At 37.6% G+C, this 26005-nt stretch overlaps 1 protein-coding gene across 1 annotated transcript in view; it reads left to right on the plus strand.

Annotated features, from left to right (window-relative positions):
- Positions 1-26005, plus strand: part of CRIM1 (cysteine rich transmembrane BMP regulator 1) — a 169773-nt gene that overhangs the window by 11613 nt on the left and 132155 nt on the right. The window contains exon 2 of the mRNA XM_017806770.1: positions 2160-2333. Within this exon, the coding sequence (XP_017662259.1) occupies positions 2160-2333 (174 nt within the window). The remainder of the gene's footprint in view (positions 1-2159; positions 2334-26005) is intronic.

A 26005-nucleotide genomic window follows, 5' to 3' on the forward strand; every position in this document is an offset into this window, starting at 1 on the left:
CAGGATGTATTATTGTTCTCCAAATTCTCAGGACTTTTTTTTTTTTTTCCTCTGCATGCATGGCCTCCTCATGGTGAAAGTGTGCTAAGCATTACTAAAGGGGCATCTTCTTTTGAAAGAATTTTAATAGTTTCTCTTCAGGAACTTCTGCACTTCCTTTGACTTTCATTGATACAGTTGCTGTATGGGATGATAGGTTAACATTAGCTAAAAAAAAGAAATTACTTCCTGGGGTTAATGACTACTCTTCCTTTGCTATTTTTATGGAGTAGAAGAGCCATGAAGTTCCCATGAAGATTCCCATCTTCACGTCTATAATTGACTTTGTTGTTTGTCAGTTCTTTATTTGAGCAGGATACTTTACCAGCTCATAATAGAAAGCATGCAGTTGGTTGTACAGGGAGAAATATACCTGTGAGAATCTTTTGTGACGCTTCCTGTAGATCATGTACAGTACTGAACTGGTAAACAGCTCTTTCCAGGTGGTGTTTTTTTATTTTCCCCAAAACAGGAAAAACTGCAAGTTAGCAGATGTTCTTCATGTTTCTGAGTGAACAGTACTTACATGCCAACCTCAGCATATGTGTGTATATACTGTTATTTACTATAGATTTTCAGACTATGGTTGAGCATGAGACTACTGAATGACAAACAGTTTGTATTCGGCTGTGGCCTCTCATACCAGAGGACAGCTTTTGATAACCCCAACAACAATAAAAAAACCTACCCTTCATAACTGGAAGATGGTTTAACTTTTTCAAAATGTATCTTGGCAGGATCTGTATTGGAAACTTGCTTGTTGCTAGTATATAAAATTGGGGTAAACTATTTAGAACACACAATGTGAGTGCTGCTGTTGAATATAAGGATGTAAAGACTGAAAATATCTATTTGTTCCTCTTGTCATTACTAGAAGTCAGTGGATTTTGTGTGGCTGTTTTGTAGTACTTGATTTATAGACAGACAAGCTTGGAAAATTATCTGGTGCTCTGTAGCAAAGAATACCTAATGCCTAGTTTAGTTTTTTCAACCTTGCGTAAAAAGCATGTGATAGGACAAGAGGGGATGGCTTTAAAATGAAAGAGAGTATGCTTAGATTAGGTATTAAGAAGAAATTATTTATTGTGAGGGAGGTGAGGCACTAGAACAGATTGTCCAGAAAAGTTGTGGATGCCCCATCCCTGGAAGTGTTGAAGATCAATTGGAAGGGGCTTTGAGCCTAGGTATAGTGGAAGGTGTCCCTGCCCATGGCAGGGGCAGTGGAGCTAGGTGATCTTTAAGGTCATTTACAATCCAGGCTGTTTTATGATTCTGTCTTGCTTGAACTGAGTTGGTGGGATGTTGCTGTTATGTGAACTGGACCAAAGAAAACTGAGATTTTGTAGAACTGGTAATCTTACTGAAATTCTGGATTGATTGGATTTATGTCTCTTTCTGGAGCCTCCTAAAAGGAAAATGGGCATTTTTGAAGTGGGAAAACCAGTTACGCATATTTGATGGGACTGATTCAAAAGGCACAGTTGTTTGAGCAGAGAGACTCATTCTGGCCCAACTATCCCCAGCCCCTTGACAGCAAGGAATGCATTGTGCTTGATCAATTCTCCTAGAATATGTATGATAATCCAGGACTGCTGGAAAACTCACTTTTGGTCATATAATGGAATCAGAGGTCTGGCATCTTGCAGCATTTTTGTAATAAAAAGTTATCTCTGTGGAGTGGATTCTATATGATGCATTTTTTAATCCTCTTTTAAAATGCTCTCTTTCTGACTCAATTTTGACTTCTATAACAGCTGCATATTCTGTCCAATGTTCTCACTTCCATTATAAATATAACTTCAACTGCCTGCAAAAGTTATTTCTGTTAGAATAGCACTCATTTGTACTACAGCTATGCATTTCTCTGAGATGACATAGTTTTTCGTACAGATGGAAGGTAAACAATGCCAGTTGCTGTAGCAAAATGGGCAATAGAATAGCTGTGAAACATGGTATTTGGCAAATCCCACTGCTCATATTAATCCATGATTTTTTTAATCTGTTATCTTCTGTCTAGTGTTATGTTGAACTTGATGTGAATCGCACCAAACTCCAAAGCAGCTGAATTTATATACTGCAGCTGAAATCTAATAGTGAGCAAGTTTGTTTGTTTATTTTAGATGAAAACTGGGACGACGATCAGCTTCTTGGATTTGAACCATGCAATGAAAACCTTATAACAGGTTGTAACATAATCAATGGGAAATGTGAATGTGACACCATTCGGACCTGTAATAATCCATTTGAATTTCCAAGCCGGGATACTTGTCTGTCGGCCTTAAAAAGGATTGAAGGTAAGCACTCGTCTTCAGTAATTCAGAATTAGTAATTTTTTCTGTGCAGTTGGTGAAAAACCAGAAGGTAGTTTAGTATGTTTTAGGATGACTTGTTTAGTTTCAGATACACATGGTTTTGTACTTTTCAGAAAAGGGGTGTATGTTGTAGAGGAAGATAGTACCTCAGTAAGCTTGGCATTCCAAATGCTTAAGTTTAAGAATGGAAGAAACTAATAATTGGTGATTTGTGTGCTATGATGTTTGCAGATTTTAAGACTAAATGGTTCTGTTGGTAGCTACCTTTGCATATTGTTAGCTGTAAAGCAGTGTGAAATACTCACTTTAGATGTACTGATATGACCGAACCATGAATAAATGCAGTGAATTTTAGTAGTAAAGGCCTAGAAAAAGTAGTAGTTATTGATTATACTTGTATCTTTTATTATATGAATGCATGAATTGCTATTTTCTTTAAGTTTACATAATGTAACATTACCTTAATGCTCATATTTTACAGTTTATATGTTCCTTTGATTAGATTTGCATTAGGCCTGATATGTTTTATGTTTATGCTTCTGCATACATCCATGTTTGTTTTGTTTTTTTCTTTTTGTTACTTATGGCTGAATTGGAAATGAGTTGGCTCAAATATATCTGGCTGGAATTAAATTTTTGTGGTGTATTTCTAGGATTGTTTTGAGCAGTTATCAAAAGTGATCTTGGATTCTTTCTGTGATGCTGTAATGGACATGCGTTATTAGTCTACTTTAAACTTTAATGCTTAAAGTCATATTGCAGAAGTGAATGTATTTATACGGTTACTGGCTATATTTAAGGTTACTATCTTTGAGTTAAGGAAGTGTAATATGATGTCATCTGTTGTATTTCTTTTGTTATAAGAAAATTGGTTTTGAGCTACAGACTTCAAACAAGGAGATATTGTGAGAAACTGCTGAAACATGATCATTGGTCAAGATGTTGCTCACTAAAGGCATACAAGTGCTTTGTCTGGGCTTTTTGTGGTTTCTTTTTTAGCTTTAGGAAGAGCAGAGGCCGAACCTTTCGTCTTTTGTTGCTGTAGTCGTGGGCAGTAGCATGGGTTCCTAAGTAATCTTACTCACCAGTTCTTTTTTAACTTGTGAATGTGTGACTAAGTCTGTAGTAGTTCAGCAGGACTCCATTGGAATGATAATTCATCATGTGTTTAACTCGCTATGAAAATCTGCTGTGGGTTGCCTTTCTGTACTTTGCAGCCTCAGAAGAAATGGACGTAATTTGTGGAATGGCATAGCTAAAGCAGGTTGATTCTTTGTGCCACTTGCAATCTCTTATTTCAGCTAAATTTTCATTCTAAAAAGAACAGCATTTCATACTTAACCATGAGGTAACAATATTCTACCTGTGAACTGTTTGGTATAAGAGCAGTGGTTCAGTTATTTTTTCAGAGATGTAATTTTTTAACTTTTTTTAAATTTGTTTTCTTGGTTTTATTTCCCTGGGGAGTGGGAAGGGTGTTCTTCCAAAGCCTCAGACTATAGGGCAACAGTAGAAGTATTGACCTGTTGACTTTTAAATCTTTCACAATTTGGAAGGATGCAAGTGTTGAAACAACGATGGTATCCTTAAATACCAGAAATCTGGCAGTTACAACTTCAGTGTTATAACAGTCCAGCTTTTACTCATAAGAGTGTGGATTTGCATTTTCATCTTTAGATTACCAAACAGTACCACTGAGGGATGTCGAAAGTTAAATCCCTTTGTATTTCCTATAGATGGGCAGAAGTCATAATGTAACTTTGATTTCTGCATTTGACAGATGTAGTCTGTCAAATCTGCCTACTGAGTCTTACACTGTAAGTGCTTACTCCCTCTTTCTCCAACTAGGATTGGTAATTGAATGCTGACTGCTAATAGACATTGTTTCTTTAAATGCATTAGTTCTTGTTTTGATAATTAAAACCAAAGTAATGCTTCATCCTGTACCTAAGCTAATGGAAAAGAAGAATAACTTTTTTCCACTAGTGCTTGCCACGTCCCTGTTTGCTAAGCAAGCCAAGTCTCTTAGGTAAAATGGAATAGACACTTTTGTGTGTCTGAGCCAGTATTTGCTGTTTGAATATTTCAGGCTTTCAAAGTTTAATAGTCTGAAAGTGGAATTCATCCATTTGGAAACTCCACCTGAAACATGGCTTAGGTAGTATGCAAACCAGAGGACTCTCTGAACATGTTAAAATAAAGAAATCTTTTGGTTTCTTGAAAGGCAAGCTAAATCTTAAACTGTAGTGTCATGTAAAAAGGGATGATTCATAAGATCTGTTAAATATGTCAAATTAAGATTTTCCTGAAATTCAAAGTACTGATGTATACTTCACTCTTTTGGCTTGTCTGTTAAAGATAATAGCAGGAAGATTTGAAACTAATAATTTAAATCTTCAAATACTCTAATAGAATCTGTTGCCATGGAAAGTGGGACCAAGGGAGGATAATCTAACTTCCCTCTCCTCACCACACTTTGCATGGATAATTAAATACAGAGTGTGATTAAAAAGACATAAGTTGAGCACCTTACAGTTTTGAAGAAAACTGTAAGAGGAAAAGTGCCATCTAAGCAGCTAGTTCCATGAGTTTTCTACTTTGAGGATATAACACAATCGAAAATATTTTGTTATTCAGTTACATATCTCTCTGCAAGATTTTGTATATTCATTATACGTTTATATATCATTCACGTGTTGATGAACTTCCATAACACAACTGAGGGAAGGGAAAGTACTTAACGCCATCCTGCTGAGGGGAAAAGTGGGTAAAGTAGCTAGGTAGCTTTCCTTCTACTTATGAAGATAATCATGAAGGAGGAAGGTCCTACCTATCAAGGGAATTTATTTTTTTTTTATGGCAGTATTGTTGTTGAAAGCAAAGCTGAAATAGATTTGTAATGTTACAGAATATGTGATAAACTGGAACCTAGAAAATTACTACAGCACCCTTTCTTTTGTTGGAATTTTTTGTCCTTTCCTTGAAAGAAGGAAGGGTGCAGTTAGTCTGCCCAACCATACTAAATATACATATGTTCAGTCACAAGAGATGCTGGGCCTAATGCAAAGCATTACCTCTATCAACCTGCACTGCTCACTGAAAGCCTGCAGATAAGGAATCTGTTCTGTAAATACAATCTGACAAATAACAAATAGTAAGCTGAAATCTGGAGTCCCGTTTCCGGATGAGAACACACTAAGGGGTTGGAGTTTTGCATGTATTTCATTTCATTGTGTCTTTTTGTGCTCACACCTTCCCTTTCAAAGAGCCATTGCAGTCATCTTCCTTCTTTATCTGGTTTGTCTTAAGCTTTTCAGGCTGTATGCGGTCTTCCCTTCTGGGCTTGGTGTCAGTTCTATCTTGCTTACTCTGCTAACCCAAAGTTTTCTCGTTAGCTTCATGTAGGATCTTTCTTGCCCTGTTAGCTTGTGTCTGCCTGCCTTCCTGGGTTTCTCATATTTCGTTCTAGCTGTGCCTTTCTCTGTCTCCTTTTCTTGCTTTCTTTGCCTACCTATGGCATCCTGTTTGCACCCCAGTTCACTTAAAGCAACTTTTTCTGTCCTCCCTTCCTGAAATCAGGCTGCATAGGCTCTAATGTCACATTGTTTAGATGTTACTGACAGGGCCTAAAGCCATGTTCTTTATTTTGTCTCCTTGAGTCTTGCTCTACCCTATTCTGAGGAAGGCTGTAATGAGAAGAGGTTTTTTTAACCTCTGCTCAAATGTATGTAACCTCTCTAGGGTGCTGATGTCTATTTGCAAGAAAGTATGGTGAGGCTCAAGTGCAGTCTCAGTAAGACAGGTACTGAAAGGCAGCTGTCACCCCCGTTCCTTGGTTTCCTGCAAAACAGTAGGATTAGATAAATTTGAAAGGATTGGTTTTGTCATAGAATTTGGTAGCTAACTTCTGTCTAATTTTCATGTAGATATGCTGCAAATGTTCAAAGAGTTGTTACTTCAGTAGAGTATCATAAAGCATATTTATGCCTTAGAGGTCTCCCCAACTCAATTACCAGGCTTGAAGTGCCTGTTTCTCTACATGGACCATCAGTGACTTTTCGTAGAGAAGATTTGTATAGACAACATGAACTGTCCTACTGTGAGGGAATGCACATATTTGGGGCTAGAAAGAAACTGTCTGGAAAAGCTATTGCATACCTAAGTAGTAGTAATAATAATAATAATAATAATAATAATAGATTCCTGTGTTGGGGTGGGTTTTTTTGTTATTGTTGTTTAAAATTCTTTTGTTTATTGTCTTGACGAGTGCCTCCTCTGATATGGTTCAGGAAATCCTGTGTTCTTGAGCTTGGAAAGCTTGTTTCTATTTAGGCGATTGCTAATGATGACTGCTTGGTTGAACTTGGACTGCTGGAGTGGACTGTGAAAAATATGGCCACAGGGTAGAAAGTGAGGAGATGCTGCTGTCTGCTGAGCACAGTAACAACCAGGAGTCTAATAAGGTGCATCTATGCCTTCTTGCAGTCATGATCTGCGAAGAATTAGCTGCAGATGGCACAGAAGAGTCAGTTCTTCAGACATTATGTGAGATACTGAGGATTGAGGGTGGGGGAAGTAAAAGAGGAAGTAATTTTTTTTCAAGATAAATTTGTAGGGCATTGATAGGTAGTAGCATTGAAAACTTGTAATGTGGTGTCAGTCCAAGTAGCTCAGAATCTAGTTTGACAGACTGCATTCCAGTTTTGCAATCTTCTGCTGTCTCTCCCTCTATGCCTGACTCTGGCACCAGTTCAGATGGCCCAGCAGAGCTTCAGAGAACAGGAGCTTCTTCAGTCCACTCCTCCTCTTCTGTGCTCTCATGGGCTGATTCTTCAAAGGCATCATCAGGTCTTTGCAATGATAACTCATTTCTTAAAAAAGTTTTCTGCTAGAACAGCTATCTCCTCTTCCCTCTGGGAAGTGAGGGGAAAGTTGTGGGTCAGAGGCATCCTATCTTTCCCTAGGGGGGTTTTACTTAAGGTTGGGTTCTCTTCGACTGGGTTTACTAAAAACTTCAGTCTGCAGATTCTTTCAAAGATAAGTGCTTGCTTTGATACTACCAGGTACTGATGTGACACAGACAAACATGATTTCCAGAGAGAGCATAAGTGCTTCCAGTTATAGCGATAATGGTGGTTTTATCTTACAGGTTCTCTCAGTGTACCCTTGAGCTCTAAGAGAAACAAATTGACTTTATCAGTTGTGCTCTACCAAAACCATAAGCATTTACCATGTCAAAATTAAACCCAGTCTTTATTCAAAGTAAATGTGCAGGATGAAATTTGTACCTCTTTTGATGAAAGATGCGATTAATGTACTAGGTAAACCAACACCCTTCACTTCCATCTCTGTCCACATGTAAAACCTGTTGCTGATACAGAGTTATTCAAACTGTTATTTTAAGGGTTGCTTCTTGGTTAACTGGCTTGCACCTTTCTGAGCTATTCACTGCTGTCCTTCGTATATGAAAGGAAAAGGACTTTTAAGTTGCTGGTGTCTATTAAGCTGGTTTATTGCAACACACTCCTTGCATTCCATTATTTTTACATGTAACTGAATAACTTTATGCTGACAAATGTTGCAATACCTGTTAGACCAGTCCTGGAATAACAAATATGAGACGGTAATTTTATTCCGAATGCTTGTTTGGTTGTTGTTAAGTCTGATTTTGGGTTAAACTTCACTTGTGTGGTCTTAATGGCTGTATCGAATGAACTAGAACAAAGTAGATCCTGCTCTGTGCTGATTTATCAAGAAAGGAGACGAGTGAAATACCTTCAAATGTGCTTAATCTGATATGCTTTCTATTCTCCTTGCACAACAATTAACGTATGTTTTTGCTAAAATAACTGAACTTTGAAGGTTGGTATGTGTTTGCAATAAAGAATGCAGTTGTGGCAAAGATCCAAATTTTACCCTTGAACATGCTTCTGAGAACCAATCAGTGCATTTGAAGGCAAAATTTCACATGAAACACAGAGGAAAACAGCAGTACAAAAAAGCTTTTGGGCTTTTTTTCTGACTGCATAGAGACAGAAGGAAAAAACATTTGATATGGAAGTAATATGGATTAGGAATACTAATAAGAACTTAAATATACAAAGAAATTTTCCAAAAGAAAAAAAAAGGAAGATAACTTGATCATTAATTGTTGAGAGAGTTTTGTGACAGTGGCACAACTGGCAGTGCAGTTGCTCTCACAGCATGACAGCACAGTGTTAAATTTGCAGGACTTGTGGCTTTTCTGATGTTAGTTCCTCTGAGAACTGTTCCCTGATCAAGGAAGTATGATCTTTTTCTAATGTATTGGCTCTTTTACCATGTCCTGGTTTTTAAGAGGAGTTGTCGTACAGACAACATCTGTGGCATCAAATTTCAAGCTAACCAGAGGAAAACCTTGTAGAAGTTCCAGAAAGATATCAAAAGGGAAAACTGACTCTCATATTTCTATATTGATGTGACTGGATACCTAATTTTAGGTTTAATTAGATTATAAATAATGCAGTTTGTATTAATGGGGGAAAAGCTGCATTGCAGGAGGGAAGGTTGAATAAAGAACACAAAACTGAGCAGCTGGTTAAAAAAAAGTAAAGTGTTAGGATTACAAAAATTACTTACAATTGTAACTAATGCTGTATCTTCTATATTTCCCTTGCCATTTTATGTAAATGTGTGGTGTTTTTACTATATAGTAACTGAGCTTGTTGCCTTGCTGTGCTGCACTTGCTCATGTGAGCTGCTGTACAGATGCCACACCTGCTTTTTCTTCTTCTGCATCAATATCCTTGTGTATGTAATGCTTATGGAGAGGGTACTGGATCTTCAATTTGTGACACTTCAGTTTCCTTAAAACTTGCAGTTTTGGAGATTGCTGTGGACAGAAGTGTAACCTTAACTGTAGGGATAGGACTGTGTGACAAATGCCTCTTACAAAGCCAGCAGTCAGATGTGGACAGTCAAAGCAGGGTTGTTCCTAGAGACAAAGGGACATTCTTCATACCTTTTTCTGTTTCAAATGCTTATCTGCATTCATCTGAAACTGAATACAAGATAACTGATTGTACCTGGAGCCTCTATGAGAGCAGGAAAAGAACAGGGCAGGTATCTTACAGCTAGTAAGAGCTTGCTCTTGATAAATTCAGTGCTTCCCAAATGCTTTTTTTCCATGTTGGCAAGTAGGCTGTGCTGAAGTATGTCCGCTTTAACTGTAGTGGCAAGTTAAAGGTTTTAATGAATGCTTGACCTTCTGTTCAAGTTGAGAAAGAGAGTGAAAATGGAGCAGGTGACTTTTAGCAGAACACTTCCAGATGCAGTGTTGATTTTAAGGATCAAAAGTTATCTCCACGTGACAGAAGAGACCCGAGCAAAGATCTCGAATTGAATGGTGTGTAAACATTAGGTTAATGTTGCATAGTTGCAGGAAGCTATATTCCTGTGGTTGGGTCACAGGTCTTGTTTAAACAGGGCAAGTCTTGTTTGGATATATGCGGCACTGATGCTGACAGAAATAACTGAGTGTTGAATGAATGTATCCAGTGATAGTGATATCAATGACATACTTGTCAATATGACAATTTTAGTATGATGGTTATGTCTCTATAAATATTGAGAAGCAGTTTATTGTAAAATAAAGTAAATTTTTTTTGTTTGATCACCTTCATAACTTCACAGTTGTCTCTTTAAATTAATGATATACCATTATATTGTGATTCTGAATGGCTGTATAGCATGGTGACAAGCTATTTTAGCTCTGTCTCCAAATTTAGGCCTTGAAGTTGTTGTGATGGTGCTGTTTACTAAATGGAACAAACACTATGCAGCTTCCACATCATCAGACTAATTTTTCTTTGCAATAGAATGAAGCATTACCAGCAGTGGTTGTCTCCAAGATGGATAGATGGAGACTAGAATGGAAGCAAGATCCTGTGAACCAGTTGGGTTTTAGAGAAACTTTGAAGTTGAATAATCCCTTTCAGAGGATGGAAGGTGGGAGAGGAAAGGAGCAAAAGAGCAGTGTTTCTGGAAAACTTCCATTACCTGTACTTCAGAATACACTGCAGATAGGATGCTTAATAAGCTTAGTTTGCCCTGGCAACTAGTGCAGGGATACTCATACAGGTGTTCCAACAGTAGCCTTTTCAAGATGCATGAAAATTTAACTCAGTCCTACTTAAACATTACAAAAATGTGTATGAGCCCATTTATCTGTTTTCACTACTAGAAGATCAAACACTTCTTCCTCCCCATATACAAAAGCACTTTCTAATTAATACAGTAATAAGCATGTCCCTATAAAATAATTTGCAAATGTAAAGCTTTTGCTTTGTTAGAAAGCAAAATTATTTATATCTGCAATGAAGTTTGTGATATTAATGTGATAAGAAAACAATTATTCCCTAAGCAAATGCATATTTGTTTAGTTGTTTTCTTGTTTGGTTGGTTTTTTCAATAATTATAATAATACTTAGTGTTCTGCACATTAGCTTACATAATATGGGACTCGACATGCTCTTCGCTGTTGGCTTTTCTGTGCTAGTAAATGCAGGGGAGTTTTAATTGCTGGTCAAACTTTTGGGGTCAGGCTGAGCTCCTGCCCCCATTGCCTTCAACGCAAGGTTCCACTCAGGACTTCTGCAAGCAGTGGTGCTGATGTGCATGGAAGGAGTTTCTAGTTTGCTTCCACAGTCATCAGAAGCGTATCAAAGACTTCAATGTAATAACCTCTGGGAAATGATGTTGTAAGTAGGATACTATCCTACTAGATCTATCATGGGATTGTACGTTGAGCACTCACACCCCTTACTTTGTTGGTTGGGGTTTGGTTTCTTGGTCTGGTTTAGTGTGTGTTGTGAATCATTTCAAGCAGAAGACTTTGCCTGCTTCTGTTCCTCTTCCTTTATCCCATTTTTGTCATCTATTTCCAGCAACCTTGGAAGTGGGATATTTTGTCTGGGTCCCCTTTTCTTTCTTAGAACTGGCGAAGTTTCCTTCTGTGTCAAGTGAGTACCTCATCAAGTCTTGCTGGGAGGTACCTCTCTAGAAAACTGTCCTTTTATTACTGATGAGTGTAAATGTTTATCTAATAGAGGTACACCTTTGGAGAAGAGGATTTCTACTACAGCAATTAATAAACCACATCTGAATCCCTTTTAGATGTGTGGCTAACTACTTCTCATTATTAAACTTTCTTTTCCAAATTACAGACCTTGCTAATTTGGTAGCATTAAATCTGGCTGGATGCTATATGACAAATACACAGTCTACCCTTCCCCTTTAAAAAAGCAGCAGTGGGGAGGGGGGAAGGTGTGCAAAAGCCATTTCGGGTTTTCCTGTAGTTGTGACCTGCTTCTGTTCTAATTAGCTGTAATCTGTCACTGACAGCCTGATCTAATGATCTAGGAAGTTTTATTCTGAGCTTATTCCTTCTGTTTGCCCTTTACTCTGCCCTTTTACGTTCAATATGAGCAGGTGTTGCTTGATTGCACCGTCTTGATCCCCAGAAGAAAACCCTGCATAAAACTTATATAAAAAAAAAATAATTCCTCTTACAAAGACTTCCAAGATAATTTTCCTCACCCTACCCCAGGCTGTTATCAGGGGTACAGCTGACAGTAGAAGCAAACATCCAAACATCTATTTAAGGGTATGGAAACTACCTGGTTGTAAGTGGGCTCTTCAGCACTAAGTTCCACCTTTCCTGATGACACTGCACTGAGATGGTGCTCTGTCTACTATCCTTAGGTGCTGGTCTTGAGCATAGGTGGTATGTGTGCATCCTTTTTGGATGCTTAAAAACAAAATACCTACTCTCCAAATACTGGGACAGCTGTCCATCACTGTCATTATGTACTTTCTGGGCATGTGTTTGCATTTTTAGTTACTGATAAAGGATTAATCTGTACAGATACTTGCGGAGAGGGTGGGTGTTCTATATGTGAAGCCTGACCTTGAAGCTGAATGACTTTCTCAAAAGAAAACCCAACCAAAGGCTTTCTTAGCCTTAGTGCTGATGAAAAATAGCTCTACCCCTTCTTGAATTCCTGCGTATGTTCTCTTCCCTGTTGTTCTGGATTCCCTCAAGTGTTCTGTGTTCAAAGTATTTTTAAAGTTCTTACTGTTCAAATCCAAGAAAGCTTCCTTCCCATTCATCAAGTAACTAATATGATGTATGTTAAATAGCTTTTCTAGAATCAGATGTGTTTTCTGTCCAGAAGAGGTAAAGCTTTCAATAACTCTTAGCTTCAGTTAGGAAGAGGAAAATGGTGCTTTTGTATGTTTCAGAGACATGTAAAAATTGTTGTTATAGTGACAAACTGATCTACATAATTTAAGGTGTTAGAATTGAAATGACCTGTCAGACACATGTGCCAAAATCGCAACTTCTATAAATGACTGCACTGATAATGTTAAACATGTTTGACACTAACACATAACTTTAGAAGGACAAAGAAAACACCCTCTTGATTTAAAACAAACAAGCATAAAAAAAACCCCTAAAACCCCAAACTGGAAACTCAAATCTGCATTTGACCTCTGGTTAGGAGGTGCAGTCATATACAGCAGCAGAGGAAATTCCTGACATTCTAGCTATGTGAGCTGGGGCTTCCAGCCCTTTTGCCAGACTTACACGTGTGGGTCTGATGTCTTTTCTTCTCAGTTGTCATTTCAGGCTTCTTACAGAAGTGAATGGGGAACAAAATAATGCCAAAAGCAACATGTTTCATCCTTCTGCTTTGGGTCTTTATGTAATATGTATTAATTGCTTTGGGAGAGTTTTGAACACAAGTTCCTAAACTCTTGTTCATTTTTAGAAGCCAGGATAGAATACTAGTATTAAGATTTAACAACTTGAGTACAAATAATATATTTTTAAAAAGCTAATCTGGATGCTCCTGAAGAAAACCACTTCAAATATCAAAAAATTGTTCAATAAACTTGTGACTGATATAACATGCTAGAATGATGGATAGAAAACAAGATTGTAAAATTTTGTTTAAATGGGCTTATTTTATATTATTGTCCTGTTATAGTTTGTGGACAGTGTGGGTATTCCTTACCTGCGTAGATCACATGTGACAGAAAACTAAAATAGGAATCTTCATGCTGTTGCTTTTCAGAAGTCTTATACATTGTACTGCCATATCAGCCATAGAGTTAGAGTCTACACTTCAGTCTGTGACACTGATCTGGGCATCCAGTCCTTATCCTGGTACAAGCCTCTGCTTTCAGCTTCCAGCTTGCAATAACTGGATACCTTCTGCTGGGCCTTTGATGTCCTCCAATGTAGGCATACTAGGTAGAGGACGAATGGCTTGAGCCTGGAACTCACCTGTTAGAGCTGGAGAGCTGTTGGAAGTTAAATGCTGTCAGTGTCCTTGAACTGGATCTGTCCCTGAACAAGATGCTGGCAGCTGCCAAGTCATGAATAAGAAGAGCCAAGTGTTTGAGGAAAGTGGATTTTTGGGAGAGCATACAAGTAACTGAAGGTGGATGGAACTTGGATCCTGACTCAAGGGCTGTACCTGGGTAGCAGGGCCCTGTTCATTATAAAGAAATGGGTGATCTGACTGGTTCGCTGCTACGTCTGGAGCTTTTACAGAACACGATATATCACCTAATGAAAGAGTCTGAGATGCAGGAGAAAATTTTTGCCTTTATCAATACCTAAATTGTGTGAATTTAGAACTCTCTATTACTGCATAAAGTTATTCTAACTTTAAGATTTTGGGTTTTTTTTTAAAGTGTGTTTGCTTAGTCTTTTTCAAAACTCTATATCATGTTACTGAGATTCCCAAACCAGGTCTACAGGAGCTAACATTATATAAAGGGATGGTACACATCAGTACTGCTTGAAAACAGCTTACTGTCTCCTTTGCCATTCTGTTTGAGCAAGCTGTCTATTGAAATGAGGGGTAAATAAGGACTCTAGTTAACTGCTAATTAACAATCCCTTATGAGGATTGTCCTGTATAAGTGGCTGTGGTTTACTGCTGTATTCTGCAGGTTGCTTAGGTTGCAGATGAGTTTCAGCAGAGCTTTTCAGTACTAACGTGAAGTGAGACTAAGTGAAACTTGAAAACTGAGATAAAGCTGTGTCTTCACAATAACACATCCCTAACTACTTTTGAATGACACCGTAATGTTCCAGTAATGTGAGTAGCTCTCTTACACAGAGCAGAGTGTGAGTACTCACTGTAAGAAAGCCTTACACTTTCTGTAAGCCAACATCGGTTTGGTTCAGGAGGCTGCAGACAGAAGCTGTCTGTGTCTGACTTCTACTCAAGAGTCCTGCATTTGTGAAACATTGCTTTGCTAATGCAAACCTCTGTTTTCCTTCTTAATCCTAGGGACTATTGCTATGAAAGCTACTAGCTCGTTGACAAGGGAAAGAGAGCTTTGCTTTCTAGCAGATATCTAGTTTGTCTTTACAGCTGCAGTCCACAAAACCTATCACTGTATGGTCAAACATGGTTTCACATCTGCACCTCTTTTCTTCACTGTGGTAGTTCTCACTTGCCTGATACTGTACACAATTGAAATTCAGATCTGTGGAATATGGAGCAAGAAATGAAACTTGCTGAAATCTTTCTCTTACTTTCTCATAAAACTCCAGCAGAAATCTGTGAATCATTGCTAGGTCTGCAGATTGGCTCACCTGTGAACCTCCTGTGGCAAAACTTCCTTTTTTTTTTTTTCTTCTTATTCTTCCTCCCCTTCTAGGGGGAAAATTGTCGTAGGCTACAGCTAAGGAACTTTCTGGGGAGTGTAGGGATTGCTGTGGTGTTGGAGGAAAAAAATTGAGAAGGCAAAGGAAAAATATCAAAAGGATAAGACTCACAACTGTATCATGCTTGTGATCTTGCTTATGTGTTGGGGATTTTGTCCTTATTGTTTTGTAGTTTGGTGGGCTTTTTTGTTTATTTTTGTTGGTGGGGGTTTGATTGTTGTTTCTCTGGTGGGGTTTTCTTTGTTTTTCTCGACTGAAACTAAAAGATCTGAACCTATCCGTTATTTACTAAGATATCTGTAGTAGATACAGACCAGAAGTCCTGATGGCTTACCAGGATTACAAAAGTTGACAAATGGGAGCTGTAACCTAAAGCTTTTGTGAAGGTATAGCCTAGTAAGAATATGAGATCACTTTAAATTTCTTTGTCAATACTGCCACAGAGGAATTATATCTATCTTATATGAAAAACAGTTTTTGTTACCTGGCTATGTCTGTGTGAGGTGTGTTCTCTAAATGTACCTGTGATAAGGTTTCTTTTCTTAAAAATAAATAAAAGAGCAGTGAGCTACTCTGTGCTTTGTAGTCCAGTGGTTTTGACCCATCCTGACTAAGTTGAATGAATTGATACTTCCTTTCTCATCTGTGTTTTGTGTAAACAAAGACTGACCTAGTTTAGGCATTAAAGTGCTTCTGGCTTTGAATCCCAAGTGGAAAAGAGGGCTTTTGAGTTTATGGCCTGGCAAAAAGAGGGGTTTCTGCTAGCTGCTTGCCTTAAGCAGTTCATGCCTTTATGTTCCTGTGTCCCCTCTCCCTGTTGCCATGACATGACATGCTGTGTGTCCATGCTGTGAACTGGGCAGGGGAATCCCTTAAGCTGTTGGGGCCAGCAAAGATTCTTCATTGACAAACTGCAGTGCAGACAATGTTGTGAAGAAATGAGGCTTTTATCATTCTGCTGCTTTTGTCTCTCAGTCTCTGCCTTTCCTCTTTCCTGCTCATGATTACTTCTGAGATTTATCAGATTTGAGCAGTTTTGACAATTGGATAAGGACTTCAAAGATATAACTCTGCAACTACTGAAAATGGGCAGGTGACTATGAGAGAGACTATACAACATGAAATCAACATCAGTATTAGGCAGCAGAGAATCTGTGAGAGCTGGAGGACTGATGAAGAGAAGTATACTATGACAACTTGAACAGCTAGAAAAGCTTCAATTGAAACTCTCATCATCTTGAGTGCTACAGAATACAATTCTGAAATGAAGACACAAGGAACCAGGCTTAGTAATTTCAGTGGTAGTGAAACTATGTGTTCTCTAATCTGTTCTGTCCTGTCAAATGCTTCCAGTTAAAAAAAAAACCAAACAGTAATAATAATATGGTAGATACAGTAATTTGAGGCTCCGGATGCCACTAGGTGGCAGAACTCCTGCATCTATTCTGTAGATTTCTTTCTGTGTCTTGATTTTTCATCTGAGTATATTGAAAATACTTTTCAGCTATAGTGGAATGAGAATAGGCATCAGTAGGGATGCTTACATGCTATTGTAATTGGGCTCGTATTGGCTGGTGTGGGAAACATCGAGGGTCTGCAATACACTCCTTTATTGTTCAGACTACTTACTACTCTTTCTGAAAAGCCTGTTACTCAAAGTAGTTGCTTATGCTTAGCTTTGTTTAGGTGTCAACATATAACTCTTCTTTCCCTGTTTCTTGGTTTTGTTGTTAATATGTGAGAAATCAGGAGACAGCAAAGTGATGTTTATGAGTGATGCATTGTAAGGAATAAATTGGTAGGAGCATGGAGATAGTGAATGGTTTAACCTATGGTAGAAGGTATGATTTTTAAGTGTTGGAAGCTTAGTGTTTTGAAATTACTTGTTTCTGTTGATGAGATGCTATTCAGTTGAATAGCTACCAGTTAGAAACAAATTCATCTGAAGAATACCAGTTAATGATTATCTTTAATAAAGTTCCTCTTCTCAGAACTAGTCTTTGATTGCAATATGCTTGTCATCCACTCAGTGTGGGAGATTATTTTAGCTTCATCTTATTGCTGTTTTGACTTACAGAGCAGCTGGGGTGTGGTGGCTGAGAACAGTCCAAGAATAGGGTCATTGCCTGTCTTTATTTACTAGTAGTGGGCTATATAGGTTGTGGGTGTGGGGACATGACAAATTCTGCAATTATTATGTATGTTTGCGTGTTGTATTAGCTGGGGTTCAGCCCTCATCTTGCATTAGGGCATACAGTGTGACCAAGGCAGGAGACATCGACATCCTTGTGATCTACTTCATAAGTATGCCATCTCTTTTAGTGAAGACCTCCAAGTGGATGCTTAGTAATGACTGATAAATACTGAATGATGAATCTAAAAGCAGTATGGGTTTGTTTCTTTAGGTGCTGGATTGTAGAAACATCTAGATATTTCCATTTGGAGTATTAAAACTCAGATTTCAAAGCAGCTTGATTAGGGTTTTCAAAGGGTGTTAGAATCACTTAACAGAATGTGATACCTACTCTGAATTTTGTATACAGTTGATGCTATGCTGCATGAAGGCAGTTGAATACAGCTATTTCTGATCACCTATAAAGAAATATGAAGGGATACCAGCTTATTCCATTTCTTGTGTAAATATCGATTAGTTTATAACTTTATTTTGTTCTTCTGAAATAATCACATGAATGAGAATGACCTTTTGAATGTAGTGTCTTGGGTGAATTTTACAAGTCTCTTATTTCCCAGCAAGTCCAAATAGAAGTTCACATGCAATTTTCTTTTACTGCTACAGTCAACACAGCCTTCTTATTCCTTCACCTTTCTAGTACATGTACTATACCTACTCCTAACTATCTCTTCCCCAGCTACCCTGCATCAAATCAGTCCTTTCCTCTGATGATCTTCCTGGGCATGCCCACAACTCATGAACAGCTCAGCTCATTCCTTCCTTCATCCTCTGTGGATCTGCTCTGAACAGCTGATCAGGAAATGCAAGTGCTGTTGCAGCCACTGTCAAGCTCTGCAGTACCACTTTAGGGATACGATAGGGATGTTTGAAAACTTGTGCTCTTGATGGTGGTAGATGTAACTCTCATTCTAACCTGGACAGGGTTGTTTTGGTTTTGATTTTATGTTTGATGGTTTTGTGTATTTTGTTCCTTTTCTTTTTTTTTTTTTTTTTTAAGAGATTTTAGGCTGTCAGATGCAGGAAGCATGGCCTTGCTTGAAAAGCTCTGTATTGATACATGTGTCTAAAGCTAGTTTGTCTTTACTGTTCCTTTAAAATCACTAGTGTTTGACTGAAGAGTCTTTATGAAATGTGTATGGGAACATTGAAGAAAGTACTGTGAAGGAAAGAAGTTCAGCCAAAAAATAGAGTAGTTTTCAGGAAGGTACTACTTTGGCTCTAGGTTTGTTTATCATAGAAAGGTAAGTTGAAATAACAACCTCAAATAGCAAAAAAAAATCATCTGTTTTTAATTGAAATGTATTTTAAAAACACACTATGCTGACAGAAATGCCTGAAGCATCTTGGTGTTCAGAATTATGTGTAAAGTTTCTCTTTTGTATCCTGTTCATGTCATTAGCTCAGTTCAATTGCTGCCTACAAACCAATACCACAGAGATCATTCAACGGGCTTTATTTGTAGTGTAAAAGCTGTGGGTATTTATTCGTAATATGCTTTCAGTTCCTCACCTCAAGTTATTCTTTTCTAACATCATACAGTATTTTGAAGATGATATTTCTCAAAAGTTTGAGGTTGGTTTTTATAAGTTTATTTTTTTATAATTTTAACTAGAACTTGACAATTTATTTAAAAATTGTGCATGGAAAGCAATCTTCCTTTCAGAAAGAAATTTGTTGACTCTGTGCTTTCCTGTGCTGTATTGAAAATAGCGGATAGTTGGACTGTGGCAACTTGAGAGCTCCAACACATGAGATTTGTGTGATGCCTGGTGATCTTACTACTGTCATTTCAGACAGTGCACGCCTAACATACTAAACTGGTAATGGAAGCAAGTTTGTACTGAGTAGATGAGCAGTGATGCCTGGATGTAACATCCCAATTTTGTTGACAGTTTAGAAGTGATAGTGATTTCTGACAAAGCTATTGCAGTGAGATAGAAAATAAACTTTTTAAGCAAGCTTTGGCAGACTTAAGATGCTGAAGAGTTCAGTGTTGGTGAAGGGGGTTACTTAAAAAAAAATAAAATGTAGTGGGCATGTGGAAACACTGAAAATACCAAAATTCAAAAGATAGCTGTGGAGTGTGCTTTAAGAACAACACTATTAGAGATAAAGGTGTATTTCTGTCCTGTTGCTGAGTTGATGATTAATACTGAAGGGATGTTCCCCTTTGTGGCAGAGGTCTTACATGGAGTCCTGATCGGTTTTTGTCTGAGAGGAGCTGGAAATCCACCATGAGGGAAAATATCTTGTATAACCCATCAGCCTTGGGTTATATTAGACCTTGTTTGGGAGTATATGAAACACTTTGATGTCTGCCTCTGAGATGGGGTGATGTACTTGCGCAAAAAGAGGCTTGACTTTAGAACACTGTTTTGTCCCGATGATCAAAATTGTACTGAGGCTGTATGGGTGCAGTGAGCTTTATTTAGAAGTTCCTGAAATTATGGTGATGATCCTTTAGTCTTTCTGAAACAAGATGCAGAGAAGACTGACAGTGCTGGTTTGTATGTGCTGATTGTGGCTGGGGTTCAAATGAGTTTTCTGCCAACTTCTGTGTGAAGAAATTTATTTTCATCCCTGCAGTTCTTTTCTGTTTCACAGTAGGCATAAATGCTGAGTGGGGTGCAAGAGTTGTAATTCTGCAATATAGCTTGATGTGAGATATTCTTTTTCTGCTTATTTATGAGAGTGTGTCTGGGGAGAGATGCATTGGTCTGCTGTGTCTTGGGCCCCTTAGGACCTCAGTGACCCTGGGCTGTTGGTTTCAGAGTAGTGCTGTGACTTTGCCTGGCTGAGAAGCTAGGCGGTAAAGTTCTCTAGGGACATCACGCTGGATTAAGTGAATTAGATTTGGACTGTGCAGCCAGTGGTTCTTACCAGCTCCAGCATGATCCTTTTTAGCAGGTGGATTAAGTCTATCAGCTCTGCAGTCCCTGGCTTCCATCAGTCTTGAGCCTGCGGATTCGTTGACACTGGAGAAGGTAAGTCCCTTAAAAGGGAATTTTCTTTGGAATAAAACCCCCTCATCAAACCCAGCATCACTTTCAGTTAGTTTTTGAGGAAGTAACTGTAAGAGTTAGTGCTGTGTATTTAGAGCTTTATCACTAACACTGTACATGCCAGTTTGTCATAACTTGAATCGTAACTCTTGCAGAGAAGTGTTTTCTCAGCTTGACTTTTTGAAGCTCTCAAAGTTCTGATGGATCCTAGGGGTCACAGTGTCATCAAGAGCTGTACTGTGGCTCTTCCTCCTGTGGCCCTGCCGTACTCTGTTTGGCCAGGGAGGGAGACAAAGAACAGGCTGCAGTTACTGGATGTAAGCATCTGCAGAATCTACTGACAGACATTTCTCACTCATCTCACTCTGCGGTAGTGGGGCTGCAGCTGATACAAAGAACTGTGCAAGAACAAGTGAGCCAAGCAAAAACCATACCTTCCAAATGTTTTGAGACACTCTTCGTGTGCATATGAAGGTGGTGACCTCCTTTCCAGAAAGTGATGATAGAATTTCTTTCACATGTAATAAGTGGTTGTTGCCCTCACTGCCCCGCCCTGTTAAGACTTGGAAGAAGGAATGTTAAATGTACAGATGTCTTCTCTGTGGAAAAAAAATGAAGTATCTCTTTTTTAGTCAGGTCATACAGATTTCTCTCTATTGTTTAAAAGTTCATAAAGGGACTGTGGTTCTTAATGTCCAAAAATTATGACATTGAGATTTCCACTGTCTGTGGCTTTAGAAGATCTCTAGATATTTACAATTCTTACTGTTCTGCAGTGAATGTTGTATAGGAGTTGGAAGGAAAGATGACCATTGTCTGAGTCAACTCAGCTACTCTCACTACAGATCTTGGACACATAGGAATTCAAATGCATTTCAGTTTTTGATTCTTAATCTACAGAACTTGAAATAACAGTTAAAAAGATGGAAGAGTATTAAGAAAATAATGATGGATCAAGAATTTAAAAATTGGGAAGAGGGATAAGTATAAGAAACCCCTGTTCCTGACCTGCTTTCTAGACATTCATAATGACGGATTTTGGGTTTCTGATGCACAGAGGTTGGAAGGTTCTCTGCAGAGGATACTGAATTTTTGTCTTGCCGTATTTCCAGCCTTTTTGCCTGGAAAACAGGTCCTGAATCGTGAGTGAGTGTTCACTGGAAATTATTATGTTGGTGCATTGTAGTCTTCACTACGGATGCTTCTGTTTGAAGCAAATATGAGTTGTTGTAATCCATGTTACATTGTAAGTAGTTGATTCGTAAACTTCTTCTTTAGTCAAACATGATGGTAACTCAATCTCCCCTAGTGTTCGTGTTCATTTTATCTATTACAGTTTTCTACCTGTAGTCACTTTCTTTTACATACTTACATTTGTTTTGACTTTTTCTCAGGTAGTTGAGGGAGCTTTATATTCTTACATTTCCCGTAATTCACCTCTAAGGTTGACATTTTAGGGAGTTCATTGTTATCAATAATAAAATCCTTTCTCTTCTAGTCAAGATATCTGCTTTGTTCTGTGCTGTATTCTTCCAGAAACTGAAATATTCCCACTGTGATATTATACTGAAATTCTTCCTTGCTAATTGCATATGGAAGTACAGGATAAGGTTTTATCGCTGCTTATAATACTTTCATTTCTACACTTTTGTGATCAAGGGAAAAAAAAAATCTTAAATGTGATTTTAGGTGTTAGTAGTGAAAATTTGAGAATTATATTTAACTACAAAAAAAAAAAAAGAAAAAATCCCCAAATATCCCAAAACAAAAAAAAAAACCCTCTAACATTTGAAGAAAGTAGGAGAAGCCACAACCACTGCCTTCTTTCAATCTCTTCCTTATAGAAAAGAGATGAAGTCTAAACTGTGTTAATTCCTGGATTTTAACTGTGTTAACTCGCAATGTTTTGCTCTTGCATAGTCATGTTTAGATTCTCTAGTACTATGCAGCCTGCCTGTCTACCGCTTAGATTTAATTTAAAAAAGAAAAAGTCAATTTCTTTAATTTTCTTTAAGTTCCAGATTATATAAGGAACAGGTTACTTTTCCTAGGTCAACAGACCTACAACAAATACCATGAAACCAAGTGCTTGGAGAGCTTCCTAACCTTTAAATATGGTGGAAATTTCCTTAGTTGCAGTCTTCAGCTCAGAAACAGCTGTGTTCTAATGTTTTTGCAGCATGCTTGTCCTTTTAACATGAAGATGAATAATAAAAACCATACACATTCAAAATTGACTCCTTGCTAATTTTTTTAAAATCATATGTCAAATATTTAATCCTAAAGATTTAATTTTTGGATTTGGGAAATAACTTTATTAATAACTGTGAAGACTGCAGAGTACATTAGCTTTTCTCATCACTTTTGGAATATAAAATATTTGATGTAAATGTTGAATAAATCTCAATATTTGTCCATTAAATAGTTCCCCTCCTTCCTTCCCTCACACATGTAGACAAATCTTTGCCAGTCTCAGTACTCATCTGTAGTATTTCCACCACTGTTAAAAATCTTTTTACTCTGTGTTTGTACAGACATAATTATTTTTGTAATTCCACATTCATCAACATTCCTATTACAATGTGCTCCCATTAGTTCTTAGTACCTAAAATTGATTCTGTTTCATTTAATATTGGGAGTTTTCAAATTGTTTTTTGTTATAGCACACCAATGATTTTATTTACTAAGAATCCTGTTTGGTTATGTACTTGTGTATATAATGTATATGATTTCATATTATCTGTTCTTTTAATCTTGTCAACTGATATATTACTGACTGAATTCTAAAATGTCAATTTTAAATAGTATCTTTTAAATAGTATCTAAAGTCTCAGTTAAAAAAAAAAAAGACTGTTTGTCCCTGAAAGAGTTGAAAAGCAACACTAAAATATTTTTGCAGTAATATACTATTGTACTCAGCCTCATTCCTGTCTCTGCATTGCCTGCCTGTTGCCTTTTACTTTCAAAGCTGGTGGTACAGGTAAACACTTCAAAGATTGAGGAAGAGGATGCACTTGAGCTCCCCTCAAAGCACTTTAGAGAGGAAGTACAGCTGACTCATCAGTGAAATTGTCTATACAGCAAATGCTGGTAAGTGTACTAAATGAACTGGGGAAAAAAATTGTCTATGATCTTTTAATTTTAGCAGTCCTGTAATAGGACTACATTGTTTAGATGAAAATGTGTGTTTTCTTTTCAAGCTGAATGATGCTAAGGTAATCATCCTGTCTTTAACACATCTCTTGTCTTGGATCTACAATTGTCCATTTCTTTCAGATAATACAAGAAATTACTTTCCCTAGGCTGCTGCCTTTCTTGACTGGCTTTCTTCCTTACAGTATATTTTCCTATTCCTTTCACAGTAAGAATATTTCTCAGCAGCAGTTCTACTTATTTACATATGATCTTAAAGCATTAATTTTTTGGTGGAGGAGGGAATTGTTTCCTGAAGTATCCCTGGAAGCATGTATGAAAGTGTCTTAGATCTGCACTTAAAGCTTGCTGATTATTTGCTAACAATGTTGAGTGTTTGTTACACTCAAACCATTTTGAATCCTTTTGTAATCAGATTTACTTTGTCTCTCTAAGATGTGGGGATACGTGATCTGATAAGAGCTAGGTCAGTGTTCAGCGAATTAAATTGTAACTGCTCTTGTCCACATGCTTAGCTTAGTGCAAGTGCAAATTAAAATTCATAAATTTAGCTGGAATTTGCATTTGGGACAGAGTGAGCACCTTGTCATTTCTTGTTACAGATAAGGTCATAAATGCTAACTTGTTAAGACAAGGTAGTGTTAACACGGTTTAGATAGCGTGTTTGTGTCCTTGGTATCACTGGAAGTGGAAATTTAAAATATGACTATTATTATCCATCCTTGATTTCTACTCTCATTATGTTTGCTTTATACAGCACTGCTGCTCTAAATTGAAAATATATTTTTTCTTTTTTTTTTTTTTGTAAGCCCAAGAGAATCCTTCAGTAGTAAAATGGATTTTTGTAACTTCTTTTAGAGAAACTTTCCATGGGGTTTTTTCCTAGAAACATTTGCACAGGCATTTTCCAATGCTTTGGGTTTTATTTACTCTGACTTAATGCTTCCTGCCCTCCCCCTACCTCCTGCCTGCAAAGTTCCTAATACGCTTTTTCATTCTGTTGACTCCAGAGATCTTCAGATCTATTCTTCTAAATAGCTTCTGGTTTTAGATGTTAATTTTATTGACTGAAAAGTTTTGTGCAAGTTATGCTTAGACCTCTAATGATCGGATCCCAGTGAGACATAGAATTTTTGTGCACTTTAATTTTTTTCTTTCCGTTTTTTGGGGAAGCTGCATGTAGTAGGCTTTCCATCAATGGAGGCTGGAATAATTATTTTCCCTTCAGTGTTTTCAAACATGGTTCTTCATGGCTCGAGTCGCTGTATTTTAAGCAAATCACTGCTTAATTATCTTATGGACTTTGCTTGCATTAACAAAAGCAATAATACTTTCTGAAATACTAGTTGTCCCCTCTTCTGCCCAGCTATTGAACATCCTCAATAGCATTTTACTCAGTTCAGTCTTTTCTGTTGTTGTCATCCCTGGTAAAGCTTTTCCATGTTATAATTACTGATATAGTTAATAGTTATATAACTATAGTTACGAAGTGAATCTCAAGAAGCAAACAGACTTTCTCAGACTAATTGTTTTGTTAAACACTGATGGAAACATCTGTTAACTCCAGTAAGGACTGAAGTAAATGCCATACTATCTCATGGTAGTATTTTGGAGTTTAAGGCTCTAAAGGGCTTCCATCACTCTAGTTAGATTCAGCTATGAGACAGAAAAATTCAATGAACAGAAAACTTAAAACCTCCTGTTTGAATATTGAGAGGCAAATGCTACTTCACAAAAGTTCACTTTTATGAACAGTTTCTGTTCAGAAATGCCCATCTTCAAGATGAAGAGTGATAGTGGACAAATGTCAATGTGTGTATGTGCTTTAAGGTTGTGCAAAGGGACTGGAAACTGAAATGGGCTAGAGTAAGAAATGCAGTAATTTTTGTTGATGGGAACTTTAATAAAGAAACAGGCAGTGATATGACCAGGAATTGGGTGCTTTAGATATGAAAACAGAAGAAAGAAACTAAATAAATGATAAAGCTGACAACTTAAGGTCTGGGTGAGCATCAAAGAAGAAAGGTTGAGGTGTCGTGGTAATTGGTGTGCTACACAAGAAGGTCTAGGAATGTAGGGAACAAAAGAGGTGTTAACAGCATAACTGAAGAAGATAACTGAGAAAATGTGTAAATTATGTGCAGCTTTGAGAAGAAAAGGGAGAAAGTGAAGAAGGCAATCACTAAATAAGATCCTAGCTCTGTACTGAGAAAGGCTGCAAGATGCTTGTGCTGCTTGAGAGTAGTTGAGAAGAATACCTGTCACTGTGAATGGAGGAGTGTCACTCTTCTTAAGGAAAACTGTCTTACTGGATATGAGATGAATCACTGACGGGGAAGTACAGAAGATACAATTGAGCAAAGTGAAGAGTATTAATTCTCAGAGACAGAAAGGTCAGCTGTGGACTTGGAATTTAAGGGCTCTCTTTGATTTTGATTTTGACAGAAACATGACATCTAACAGAAGCAAATGATACTGCCATCCTAAAAAGTCATTGTAGTGTTAAATACCTGTTGAAGGGCTTTTGGCAACCCGATGGTTTACAAATGTGTTCAGAGAACATTCAATAAGATAGATA

The sequence above is a fragment of the Lepidothrix coronata genome, unplaced genomic scaffold (genome assembly GCF_001604755.1).
Source record: "Lepidothrix coronata isolate B3197 unplaced genomic scaffold, Lepidothrix_coronata-1.0 Scaffold16, whole genome shotgun sequence".
In the NCBI taxonomy this organism is placed as follows: Eukaryota; Metazoa; Chordata; class Aves; order Passeriformes; family Pipridae; genus Lepidothrix; species Lepidothrix coronata.